At 40.9% G+C, this 14,155-nt stretch overlaps 1 protein-coding gene across 1 annotated transcript in view; it reads right to left on the bottom strand.

Annotated features, from left to right (window-relative positions):
* Positions 1 to 1,385: 1,385 nt before the first annotated feature.
* The window catches only part of stk11ip (serine/threonine kinase 11 interacting protein), a 36,073-nt gene continuing 23,303 nt past the window's right edge, over positions 1,386 to 14,155 (bottom strand). The window contains exons 23-26 of the mRNA XM_061715757.1: positions 8,556 to 8,640; positions 7,490 to 7,572; positions 3,404 to 3,624; positions 1,386 to 2,533 (exon numbers count right to left, since the gene is read on the bottom strand). Of these exons, the coding sequence (XP_061571741.1) occupies positions 2,393 to 2,533; positions 3,404 to 3,624; positions 7,490 to 7,572; positions 8,556 to 8,640 (530 nt within the window). The 3' untranslated portion in view covers positions 1,386 to 2,392. The remainder of the gene's footprint in view (positions 2,534 to 3,403; positions 3,625 to 7,489; positions 7,573 to 8,555; positions 8,641 to 14,155) is intronic.

The following is a 14,155-nucleotide window of genomic DNA, read 5'->3' as shown; positions in this document are numbered from 1 at the left end:
TTTTTTTTTTTTTACAGAATGGGTTTCTGGGATCATTAATTTCACCACAGTATCAGCCAAAAACACACACAGACACATGAGAAAGAACAAAAAAAAAAGAAGAAAGATTCAATATTTTCTTGCTTGCAGTTTGTTCCTGAGAGGATGACGGAGACGTTAAAGCATTGTTTAGATCATCTAGAACCATAAAAAGGCAGAAAATACAACAGAAACACTTACCACATGGAGAATGATAGTAAAAATTGTGAAATGCATGGCTTGGCACGGGCATGCCGTATCAGAGCCATAAAGTAGAATTAATGATGTACAGTACGCTTCACCATTAACTCAGATTTTATGTGCCTCCCTTATTTGCTTCCATGTACCCCCCCTTTTTCCTTATAGGTAAGAAAATAACACATTTAACATTTACATGCTGCTTTAATTCCCCGTACAGAGTTGCGTATCTAATCATCTATGGAGAAAGGCATGCATGTTTTGTTTTGCATGATGTTGATTAGGAGTACTTCACGAATCCAGTTCAGACTTTTTACATATTTATTGCCAACTTGTGTTCTTATCTAATCCTAGGGCTTTTTTTGTCTTGATTTGTTTGATGATGAACATCCACGGGTGTCATCCTGCACCTGCGTCTGACCTTTGACATTCCTTCGCAGACAGAAAAGAAGAAATAAATAACGAAAACGAGCCGCGAAATGTGCCTTTGGTAATGATGTGTATCAGACTTACGGGAACATTGAAAGCAGGCTGCCCGACGATGCGGCTGAGTAGTCGCCAGTCATTTGTGTTTAAAGCCCGCTGCTGTTCACTGGTTTTGGGGGTGATCCATGTCTTCGGTAAGCATGTGCATGGTTTACGTCCATCACCAGTGGCCTAAGAAATTACACCGTGAAACTGGTCAACATACCTTCCACACAGCTGAAATTGAGCTTCACTAAGAAGGGAAAAGGTTGTTTTTTTTTCCTTTTTCTTTCCCCAGTTTGATGTCGAATGACCTAAAAGAACAGTGTCTCCAAAGAGTGGACGCGACTTCCTCTGAGACGTTCATCATCGCCTACTTTTACTTTAAACGGGAGCCAGAAGCAATCAAGTGAAATTGAGGTACCGAGTCCCATCGTGAAAGCATCAATGGCACTGAAAGTGCATTTGATGTGCCTGTTTCGTTGCGCAGGACCAGACATACTTAACTGAAATTGTTAGAGTAAATTTGCAACAGGGGGGGAAAAACACAACTAAATTGCTCGAGGACATGCAACCCTGTAGTTGGAAGAAATACAGCAAAGGGAAGAAAAAAAGAAGTTTCCACAAAACAAACGACACAAATAAACACCATTACTTTTATATTCAAGGACACGATACAGTTTTACAAAAATAAAAATCCACAATCTGCATCAATTAATTACAAGAAAGAGAAAAAAAAAAAAAAAAAAAAAAAAAAAAAGGGTGGAGGACTTCAAAATAAATTAATACTGCTTTGGCTAAATTAATAGTGCTGGCTTCATTAAGTTGATATAGAGATTCAAATCACAGTGGTTACATGTACGCTCAGCACAGACGTAACAGTCCTGTTTCAAACTTTAAGCTATGATGTGGAATAAAGAACAAAAACAAACCAGAAGATTTAACTGAGATAGTCAGAAAAGTGGATGAGTGCAAAGACTTTCTCTGAAAATAATCGAAACAAGACCCAGACGCAAAACACGTGTTGTATATTAGTATAGATATTTCTGCAAGGTTTTAATGTAAGAACTGCTCGTGTTTAGATATGACAAGCCACACTGATTTCTGACACCTAAACTGATTTGAGGTATCGCTGCTTGAGAGGGAGTCTGGACTCCTCCATCCTCGTGTTTAGCGCATGACGCCTGAACTCGCTGCATCCTCACCCCCCCCCCCGCCCGCCCACCCACCCAAAACAAATCCTGAGAGACAGAGAGCATTTCTTTATCCCAACCTAATGCCCTTAATTCCAGCCGGCCAACGTCTGCTCCACATTTGCTTAATGCTGCAGGTGTTTCTTGTTTTTAAAAGCAAGATGACGTACATTTAGGTCCATTTCAACAGGAGAACATGGGATCCACAAAAGAAACAAGGCACACTCCATTTCAGCTGTAGAAAAGTTCAGTAGGATGGTTTTTCTCGAGGATAAATTATGCAACCAGAGCTTTTACAGGCTTGTGTACCACATGAATGAGTGCAATCATTTCCAAGCTCTTGGCTTGGAGCGACGAGCGTAATGGGACCAGACTGAGTGCAGACTGAGAGGGGAGAAAATAAAGACACACTCACTCATGCTCACTAAACTTCTTTTCTCCATCACCAACGCAGACTTCACAAAACACACAGCCTGTTAACTTTTTCTTTTTTTTGTTTGTTTGTTTGCACTCCTCCATTATGCCGCTTTGTCTTGCAGACTTGTGAGCAGCTTCACTCCGAACATGGCCTCCCACTGCGCCCTGACCCAGGCCAGCAGACCCTGCAGCAGCTCTGCGCTCTCTGAGCGCACACGCCACGTCTTCTCCTGTTTCACAGTCTGTGGAAAACATGTGAAAACACAGCATGAGAAGGCATGAAAACACAGGTAGTGAACTTGGCCAGCACTCCAGAGTGGAGCAGGCTGCTGATGAATGGATGTTTCATGTACTGCAACTAGGCCTGTGTTGAAAAGATCCATTCTCCGATTTTAAATCGATTCTCATATTACCGGTAATTCCTAAAAATCGATTCATATGTCTAAAGATCGATTAAAAAAAATATATATATATATATTTTTTTCATCATTACATTACAACTTTTGGTATTTTTTTGTTTATGCCCAAAAAAGGAATATTTTGTTGGACACGAGAATAACTAGTGCCATGTTTTTACCTTTAAATATGTTTAAAGGTATGAAAACATTAAAGTTTTCAGTTATAATTGCATAAATTGTCTATATTTCTTTGCGTTATATACTGTCTTGGGGTTACATTTGCATAAATGTTAAAAAAAACAAATTCTCATAAATGGGGAAAAAATAAAAGCGATTTCTTTCGTGTTTGCTGCCCTGGATCTGTTTGGTAATTCTGCCCCACGATGTTTCTGAAAGCAGTTCTATCAGCATTCTGGGAGCTGATTGGTCCTTACAGCATCATTAGCTGCAATACTTGCTGTTTAATCTCAATATAATACTAGTATTAAGATGTTGCATAACTAGACAGTCATATAATTCATGCAACAGCTGAAAAAACAGTTTTATTAATTATTATTATTAATTATATTATTAATAATTATTTTATTTGAATCGATCCCCAGCCCTAACTGCAACTTCTGCTTCCCTTTATAACAGGTATTTAAAAACATCTCAATCGGTGCAGAGGACCACTAGGGGATGTGGAGTAGAACGTGTGACGGAGCGAGCGCCAACCTCATCGTAGAGCTTCACGTCCATCCTGCACTGGTCTGATTCGTACTGCAGAACCGAGCTCACGCAGCTGATGGGCAGCGTTTCTAAGACGGAGACGCCGCCGCTGCACGGTCCGGTGTCCTCGCTCCCCGCCGAGCTGGTTTTCCTCCACTGGTGATCCTCTTTGAGCAGGTAGAGCGTCTCTCGAGTCGCCAGAACCGTCACAGGTATCCAAACGTCCTCTGAAAGAGACGGTGTTTTAAAGAAGGTTAAACCCTCATTATTGAACCACACTGATGCACAACACTTAAAAGACTGTTTAGCATGTTTCTTCCTGCAAACCGCTGGAAAGAAAACACAGGCTTTGTTGGTTTATGCATATTAGCTCTTACTTAGTCACGTAAAACAGATGTGCAAACTCAAAAATAAACTTTCCAAATTGTTGTAATAAGTAACAAACTTGAAAAGATTCATAGTGACATCTTTGAATTTGTTTCGCATTTACGTGTAAAGTCGGGCCTTTGCTGAACATGTTGCCTTTTAGATTTGTTTCATTACAACTATTTGATATACCCAGAGGTGACAGCTGACTATTGGAAATATTTTTTCTGTTGAACCTTGCCACAAAAGATTGAATCTTAAATCCCCTGCAGTCTTGAAAGTGCTGAACAACATAAGTTTGTTATTAAATATTCTGCACTTTTATCTCAAGTTGACACAATTTCTGACATGTTTTGGTTCAAATACCTTTATCCAACCATGTCTCTACAATTGAGCTCTTTGGGTTTTTTTAGGGGCGCAGCCAGCCATACGTGACTCCACCCCCATATGTCACAGGGTTTGAATCAGTGTTACAGTTTTGCGCTATCCGAGTCAGGAGTTTAACAGAGCCGCTTAATGCAAAGGCGGGACGGGGTCAACCAATTTGATCTGGGTCTGTGATGTCACAGTACCCTGCTAATCAGAACTGCTCAGTGACACGTTTTCAGACTTAAATTCCCCTAAACAAAGTGATGTGGTTGTTATCTTAAAGGTCTTCAGTTGGTAGTGCCTCCAGACACTTAACAGCATGTTCTCAAACACATTTCTTCCAATATCATGTCACCTTTAATCTTTACAGAAAATAAAAACTTTAGATATTTAAAAAAATCTACTCCTCGAAATGAATTTCAAACATAAAGGGCATAAATGTCGTATATTTATCAGGCTTTAATTTCAAAAGGTGCATAATGGATATAGCAATAGATACAAGCTTTGAAATTTCAGGCATGTTTCAAATGGTTGAACACATTTTTAATATCAACGATAACTTGAGTAAATGCAAAGTGCAGTTTTTCAATGATGATTTGATTAAATAAGAGACAAAAGCTTTCCAAACCAAACTAACCAGTTTGAGACAACTAGTTATGACTATGTCACTTTGCTGTGGAGGAATTTGGAACAGAAATGTGAGATTGTCTTTAGTGTTCAGCAGTGGTTTTCTCTCTTTTTGTCTTTTTCTCAAAGTTGAATCATGAACTCTGACCTTAACTGCGGCCAGTGAGGCCTGCGGTGCTTAAGATGTTGTTCTATGTTCTTTTCTGACCCTTGGATGAGTTGTCAATGCACTCTTGGAGTAGCTTCAGTAGGGCGGCCACCCCTGAGAAGCTTCAGCACGGTTCATGTTTTCTCCATTTGTGGATAACGACTCTTGACTTTGGTTCCCTGGAGGCCAACAGCCTTGGAAACGGCTTTGAAGAACGTTCCGGACTGATAGATGTCACGGTGGGTTGTTTCTTCATGTTGTCAGACAGATTCTGTCTAGGGGATTGTCCTGATCCTACAGGTCTGGCAGTATGGCCAGTGAAATTGAAGTCACCTTTTCCTGAGAATGAGGCTAAACACAGTTGCTTCATGGTTTAACTGTCAGCTCCTTTAAATCAGGGTTAAAAACATTACTGTTTACTCAAGCGTACTCCTAAATTAAACTTACCTGCTGTATTCTACTGCCCTTATTTTTAACAGCTTGTGCTTTTTATTATTTTACTTCTTTTCTTATCATCTTATTCTTAATTTTTTCAATCTTATTTGTTATTTACCGTCTAATTATGTCTTGCTGCTTTTAATGTCAATTTAAAGCACTTTTAAATTACCTTGTGTTGAATTGTGCTATATAAATAAATTTGCCTTGCCTTGCCTTGCCTTTAACAAAGGGGGGGGCATGATAAAAATAAATCATAATTTAGTCAATCTTTTTCTGTTATGCAAAATTGACCTGAAACATGTTCGTGTGACAAAAAAAAGCAAAGCAAAACCATTAGCTTCACATGTATTCAGTCATCTCCAGGTGTTCCCCAAGGCAATGTCTAAGACGTACAGTATCTCACAGTAAACGCCAACGCGGAGCTGCATATTTACAACTTACTGCTAACTCTGACCTGAGCCTCGAGGTATTTCAGCCTCCGATCTCGCAGTAACGGCAACAGTCTTGGCCCAGCCACTTAAAACCTACCTAAAGTGTCTTCCGTCTGTAAAGTTTTCACGCCACATTTCATGTCAGAAATAGTAGCTATTGAGGTAAGAGGCAGATCTAGACATGTGAAAGTCAGGACGGCTGGAATTCCATGGACGTGCTCAGCTGTATGTAGCCTGCGGCCACGGCGGCTTTTAAATGTTTCTACTGTAGCTGCGGCGGGCGCTCATCCAGCAGCGCAGATATGTTAAATACCAACCACACGCGTGTAAATTACTCATCTGTCATCCCGCTGACTGAGCAGAATAAATCCGCCTCATTTTAAAGGGAAAGGTCGACTGAGGATTATTGACAGGCGACTCACGGCGGCGGCTGCTGCTCCCACTTTCCGTATTTGGGATTTCCTGCCAAAATCAGCTTTTGTCTAAACTTTTCAGTCCTTCTCGTTAGCACTTAATCTTCTCACTCATTTCCAGTCTTTCTAGGAACGTGGCAGAAGAACCAGGGCTTTTAGCTTGTCGTTTTGCTTTCACCTCCTCATTTAGGTCTAATGCATCTTCTATTTTATTGTATATTTTACTTACAAATATGTTAACTTTGGCAGGATTTGCATCTAACAAACTAAAAGAAACAAATGAGGACTTGGCCCTTTTTTTTCCTCATCAATGCATCTACAAAAATCACGTTTCAAGCTAATACAAAAGTTTGGACACCGCTGGTGAAACTTTCTGTTGCCAAGAGCGAGCCGAGAGTAAAATAAGACTTATATCTCAGAAGAATAAAGATAAAAAGGAAACATTTCATGGAAGTTGCATTATAAACTCATCTTTTACAACAGGGGCTTATGGCCAGTAATTGGTGACACCCCCTTTTGGTTCTAGTTTCTAGTTCTAGTTATATTTTCACCAGTGCTTCCTCCAGCACATTCTTCTTTTAACTTTATCTGACATATTTATTTCTCTAAATATTTCATTGCTAATTACCGGTGTAAGTACTTCATCAGCCCACAAGAAGGGTGTCCTTGTGATAACCCGGTGAGGGTCACTGATGCAGGTGCAGCCCTGCCAGAGCTTTATCAGTTTTCCAGAAGGTCTTCTGCTATCAAATAGAGCTTTTTGATTTGGGTTTCAAAGAGTCCGTTCAGCTTTCCCTTTCCTCTCAGGAAGTCTTTCCTGGTCTCAACCTGACCTCAGTCTTCCTGTAAACAGGATGAAACAAGCTCCTGAAAATGCTCTGCTATCATCTTATGGTGTTCTAGCTTTGCAAGCATCTCTCATTCTACCGTTCAAAGTGCCTGGCAGCGTTGAGGAGCGCTGGTGGGGCACGGAGAGATCTGAAGCTTGCATCACATGAGATTTCCTAATGAGCACCGAGAACCAGCGAAGTGAAATAAGTAGGTGAAAGTTACCTGAGAGCTCACATCTGATGGGGGAGCTCCTTTCCCCTTTTTTCTTTTTGCACCACTGCACATGACATGACATGTCATGTCTTGAAATCTTATCTTTCACAAAGCAAATGAACATGTTGTAAATGAGGCACGGAGAGAAGAAAGAGTGCTGATGAAAGCAGAGTTATCTGCTGATAACGGAGAGGTATGTGGCAGAGAAACACTTTCTGACTATTGAGTTAGGTCTGAGGATAAAATGATTTGTCACCTTGCAGGAGAAAAGCCAGAACGTAGAAGAACTGCAGCTGTCCGTCCTCCACATCTGCCTGGATGTCTTCACACACCAGCGGCCTGTCAGATGAAAAGAAACTAAAGACTCTGACACACATGCAAAAACCTCTTATTGGATTCTTCATGGGAACAAGAAAAGACGTCAGAGAGTCGTGATGACTTGTAGCTGGCAGGTGCTGCTGCCGTAGACGGAGGTCTGCAGAGCCTAATCGATACAGTAATGGCTGAGTGGACTTGTGTTGCGCAAACACTGGGAGTGTGCTCTCAGACTGTGGTTAGCTGCCTCAAAACACATGAAGGGGCCGCCCTGATTTGTTTTTTTTTGTTGTTGATTGTCGAGTTGAGGAGCGTGCGGCCAGATGAGGAACACGGAAAGCTGAGATGATTATTGATGTTTGGACATGAACACAATAATCTGCGCTAAAGAATAAAGGCCCGCTTTTGGATACATCTGTCAAAGTATTCTTCTCAAAACAAAAGAGAAGCTGGTATTTATTTACATTCTTGTAAATGGATAAAACACCTTTCCTCCAAGGCCGCTTCAAATATGTATACAGCCTGTCAGCACAACTAAAATGTGTTCTTATTTAAGTGGATAAATATTTTTTTTTTTTTTTTGGAGGAAAGTAAAACTATTAAACCCTAAAAATGCTGCCATCTTCCAAGTCAGCAAGGTGTTAAAAAATACTGGTGGCGATAACAGACTACACGAGGGGACATGCCTGCTGCACAATTTGCAGTGCGGCACATGTAACCAATTAAGATGCGGTTTACCAGCTAATTTACTGGGGCTGTTCTACAAAACGAAGTCTAAAAAAAGCCGATTGTAATCAAGTAAAGATGTGTGAGAAATGTGCTGTGTTAGAACTTCCACGGCTACAACTCTCTTTAACCTACGCCGCTCGACCGCATAACAAATGTGCACGACACTATTCAGACCACATCTTTCAGCATTGACACAAATAAAATCAAAGCAGTCTGCTGCCCCCCCCCCCCTGTTTACCAGCAGAGCTGCTGGTAAACAGGGGGGCGTGAGAGCGTACCAGAGGTGGTGCTGGGGGGACAGTCTGGTGGTGGAGATGGACTTCAGCTTGCTGTCGGATTTGTGGACCATCTCACGAACAATTCCTGAAGACATGACAAAAAGGAAAAAAAATGAGAGAGGAGATCTGCAGTAGTCGTCTGGAGGACTTATCAGCTGATCCACAGAACACGGAGGATTTTCTGCCTGTTCAAAGGACATGATCAGTTCATTGTAGACAGCTCAGAAGAGGACCTAGACTCATACTTTACACTTTGTTGGAAAAAGAAATGCCAAACTGAATTTGTGACAACAGTACCACTGCGGGGGAGGATCGGTGTTTCTCATTTCATGAGCGTAACTCTCCCGTGTCTCTCTCTAGACGTCACATTGACCAGCTACATCCAAGACATGTAAATGGGAAAAAGCTGTTCCAATATACTTCATCAACACATATAAAAAATAAAAAAAACAACAAAAAAACAACACTTTGTGAAGGCGTTAAAGGGTTTTTGTGACATTTGGCTGTTTTTTAGAATTATAGATATTTCCATCACAGGTTTTCCTTCATATTTACGTTTTCTGTAAATCTAGGGGCAAATGGAAATGAAGCTTCCGACACGATCCCGCTCAGTTTTGTTAAAAAAAAAGACAAGATTCCTGTAATTATTTGACACAAAATTTGGTCTGATCTAGCCTGACAGCTCACATCTAGAAAGATGAGAAGGATCCATAGGGCCTGCCATCAAGGGGGGGCACCAATGGTTGCTCATCGGACTGCCTTGAAACACAAATGCTTAGCATTACGACCAATCAGAGCAATGCAAACGAGTCAATGGGAGAGCGACTTGTGTAGAGGAGTAAATTAAACCTTTGCCTTTGATACATCGGCCTTGCAAAATGGTGACACGAGTACCGCACTCTCGACGCCAAATCTGATTCAAAGGGCCGCTCTACTCCAAAAAGTGGAATCCCTCCCAAGATGATATATAAAGCTCAATGCAGAATAGGAAAACGTTTTGAGGACTGATCACATGAAAGTGGAACTGTCTGGGAGGAATAGTCAAGAGGACAACATCAAACATCATCCCAACAGTGAGGTACGGTGCAGGGAGCATCATGATCTGCCCTGGACCACTTGCTATTATCACTGGGAAAGTTACTGTAGGTTCCCAGGGTTACCAAATTATCCTACAGGATAATATCAAGAGGCTTGATGCCGTTGGAAGCATAATGGAAGTGTGGGTGATGCAGCAAGATAATGAAGTATGAAAGTAAATTCACCACAGAACGGCTTCAAAATAAGAAAAACAAAGATCCCAGAGAGATGCCATGGAATGGCTTCAAGAGAGTTTACAAATGTGTCTGAGATGAAGCACTTCTCCAAGGATGAAAGGCCAAAAACACCAGGAGCCCGTACGTGGCTCCATTCCAGCGTTAAAATTCGGTCCACTTAGGTTTTGCTGCAGACTGTGCAAAAGAGAAAAAGCATTTTGGAGTCAGTCTCAGATTGAGATGTAAAAACAAAAGAAGAAAGAAAAAAAGCTGGACACCCCACAGGAAAGCATTTCATTTCAAATATAAATGAATAACAATAATACATTTCTGCATCCATGAGAACAGAGACGAATGCCGGTGTAAACACATGGTTTCAAACCCCGACATTTAGATGAGCTCAATGTTTGGTTCACCGTGAAGTCACAGGTAAAGTGACGATACACCTCGACACTCGCAGCAGCTTACAGCAAACATGTTTTCATCACCATGGTAACCCCAAAGATCAAGGACACGTGGCCGACAGTGAAGGGGTATTTTGTAAATTCAGTCACCATTTTTTCCAAAACGCAACCAGACAAAAAAAATGGAAAAAAAGTGGAAAAAAAAATAAGTAAAACTAACAAAAAACAGCAGGGAGCTATGATCCAAAATTGTTCTGTATTAAAAGTTCTGTAAACGCTCAATTGTTATATATAGACACACACGTATATATTGTGGGGGTCATTGGCCGTTTGCATCGTCTAGACATTTTCGCGGGTTTGTGACGTTACAAACGTATGCAAGTCAAAAACATCAGCCACATTTTCCTCCCGACCCGTTTGGACGCCAGCGTTTGGATTCAGAGCAGTTGCAGGGTGAAGCTGATTTGCAGGCTGTGACGTGTGCATTTGCCTTGCTCTCAATTAAATTAAGGTGGCTTTGGCTATCATTTTACTTTTCCATTCTTTGTAGGATCCCTGTAATGAACTGCAGCCCCAAATCAAACTCAAACTCTTTATTTCTTTGGTTCAGACTATCATGGAAAAGTAGACCGTGTTGTTTTGAATCAACAAAAAAAAGAGCAATTGGAGAACCAGATACACATAAACGCTTCCAAAACCAAAGATGCCAAGAAAGGAGTATGAATTCAGATCGCTACAGCTTCATCTTCCAACCAAAGATTCCTTAAAGGACCAAATAAAATACTTTTGTCCCCCTGATAAAGACCTCAGATCTCATTTAAGGAGCTCTGCGTGACGGTCCAAGCAACATCTCTCTACTTCTTCTTCTTCGTCTTTTTTTTAATATTTAACAAGGACATAAAAGTATTGAGTCAAGAGCCAAAGAGCCCCACCGAAAAGATAAAAAAAAAGAAGACAGTAATGATATCCGAGCATCAAAATGTCACACCCAAACACTGGTGGAAAACCGTCAACACACAAAGGCTAAATTCGCTCAGAGAGTCTTTCTGCTATTGTAACTAAAACAAGAAAGCCAACTCCAGTTGCAGGTGTTTCATTTCAGCTCCATTCAATCAGCGGGTGAGAAAAATCTGGGAACACAATCCACTGGGTCACGCTCAGAGTCATGAAATGTAGCGTGTCATTAAAAGTGACAACAATGCAGGGCAGAGACGGTATCTGCAGTCTGAAAAAGATGAGAAGAAATTAAAGGGACACCGAGGAGAAGGTAAGAAAGAGCAAGACAATACTGGTATGATATCAGTGGAAGTAATAAAGCTCTGTTTTCTCAGACGATGACTTTGGTGCATTTCAATTGTTGGTATTTGAAAGAGAAATCCACTCATGTTACTACTCTTATAGAAAATTGGCACAAATTTCTACAACTTTTGTAATATAACTAGAGCAGGAACCAGCGCAGCCAGTTCATTTCAGTTCTTCCCCTCACACATGAAGCCTTTCAGGTCCAACTTCCCTCTTACTTTAAGAAGTACCATATTTTCCCAACTTAGCTCTTAGCCTGCAGGCCCAGCCTTTGGTTATCAGGCTCCTCTCTCGTGAAACCAGGTGCAGCTATGACAACCCTGAAAACGTTTCATCCTGATAAAAATGGAGTGAGACGTGCCTTCAACGAGGACATTTATATATAAATGTAAAAATATTCTAACATTAAACTCACTAAAACTCCTGTATCAATCTTTAATAAAACCATATACATACTGTGTAGAAGTATGGGGACACACATTTAAGACAATCACAAAACCAATATTCTTACTCAAAAAAAAAAGCAATGCGACTCATAAACAAAGTTGGATACAAGTACCCAACCAACCAATTATTTATAGACACAAATGAGCTCAAATTCAATGAACTGGTGGACTTCAAAACTGCACAGATTATGTTCAAAATCAACAATAACATGCTGCCAGACTGTATCCAAAACATGTTTAATTTAAGACAAAGCCATTCAGACCTCAGAGGGGAGAGCATATACAGGAAATCAAAAATCAGAACCAACACCAAACTGAGATGCTACAGTGGCAGCGGTGGATGTTTGGAATAAGTTGGAGAGGGATTTGAAATTATGTAGAACCTTAACCTTATTTAAAAAAAACATTGAAAAGAAGGATGATTTCTCTATACCAAAGTAATGAGCGGTGATGCTTACTATGTTTATTTGGGTATTCATTTAATTGGTGATTTGATTTGATTATTTAAGGATGAAGGAAACATGTAGACGGCACCTTTTTCTTTCTTTCTTATTTCTCGAGGAATCTTTGTTATCCCCATGGAGGCAATTTGTTTTACTGGCAGTCTTATCTCTTACTTCTTGCTTTTATTTCATTACTTTAAATCATCTTTTTGAGAGTAGACAATGAATAAGCTTTGCTTCAGCAGCCTACACCTTTTTTTGGTCTAGATGTTATTTGTATATTGGAAACTTTTTTGTAATGTTTTCTTTGAACAGTGTATTCGTTTCCTTGTTGTCATTTTTATTTTATTCTTAATTTTGTAAAAGCTATTTTGATGTTTGTTTTGATTATTTTTATTCTTTTTTGTGATGTCATGACCGAAATAAACTAAACTAAAAAAAAAATGTATACCAGCCACCACCCACAGTCTGTGACGGTAGGTGAGAGTTGGTCACGACCACAACAGGAAGGTTTTTTGGCGCTCTGACGCCAGCCTAAAGCCGGAGATATACTCTACGCACGTAACCTGCGTAGCCTGCGTAGCCTGCTTTGTGTCTGTTCATGCTCCACTGCGTACGTCGCGTAACACCCGAGTAGAGCCTGTCATACCGATGGTGACCGATAGGGGGCAGTAAGCAGAGCAACAGTTGGAAAAGCTACTTATATTAAGTAGCAGAAGTAGTAGCAGCAGCAGCGGTAGCAGATTAGAAAAACGAACACTTTTACAGGACAATATTGGATGATGTAGGAGATTATAACATCGTGTGAATGTGTATGAGTGTGTATGAATGTTTGTGGTGGTCGGAGGGGCCGTTTGGCGCGATATGGCAGCCACGCTCCCGTCAGTCTGCAGGGCAGCTGAGCTGCGGCTACAAACGGAGCTAACACCGGGGAGAATGTGTGTGAATGAATAATGATCTCTGTAAAGCTCTGGGTGCCTAGAAGGAAGCTAAAGAAAACCATAACATTATTATTATTATTATTACTCTTTTTTTAATGTGTATTACTTATTTATATTACTGTTTTACCCCCTTCCCTGTGTGTGTGTGTGTGTGTGTACTTCTGCTACGTGAGTTTCCCCGTTGAGGGAGTAATAATAAAGGACTATTTTATCTTATCTTATTATTATTGCTTATTATCAAAAGTGGATAGTCTTTCCAGACTAATTTATCCAGCATTCTCCTCACCCATCTCAACAAGAATGACGAAACAATAAATCCAGTTAATTTTAGGTTCATATGGAGAAGTAGATGTCAATATATAAGAAAGATTAACATGGTCAAAAAATGTATTGTTCCTAATATGATTCCAAGTCATTCAATAGTATTTTTATTGAAAAACAGAGTATTTAAAATAAAATAAGTCCCGTCAATTGACTCCTGGCTCCCGGCTCCGCTTCCTCCCGGCTCCGGGAGGCACCGAGGCTCGGCGCGTACCTCCGCCGGGGGTCGGTCGCCGGGGGTCGGTCGCCGGGGCTCGGTCGCCGGGGCTCGGCGGCCGGGGCTCGCCATCCGCGGTACTCCCGGGGACTCTAGTCCCGCAGCACCAGTGAGTATTTTGACCGGAGAGATTATAAAATACCGGACTTCGGCATATTTTACCGGACAACGGAAACCCTGGGGGGAAGTTAAATATTGCATAAATATATGCACGGGGAACTTTCTCCAGGGGAGAGCAGCATAATCGTGCCAGCCGGGATCAGACCGGGAACA

This window comes from Cololabis saira, chromosome 24 (assembly GCF_033807715.1).
Source record: "Cololabis saira isolate AMF1-May2022 chromosome 24, fColSai1.1, whole genome shotgun sequence".
Classification (NCBI taxonomy): Eukaryota; Metazoa; Chordata; class Actinopteri; order Beloniformes; family Belonidae; genus Cololabis; species Cololabis saira.
The sequence above is the reverse complement of the archived record's forward strand: the minus strand, read 5'-3'. Positions and strand labels throughout refer to the sequence as shown.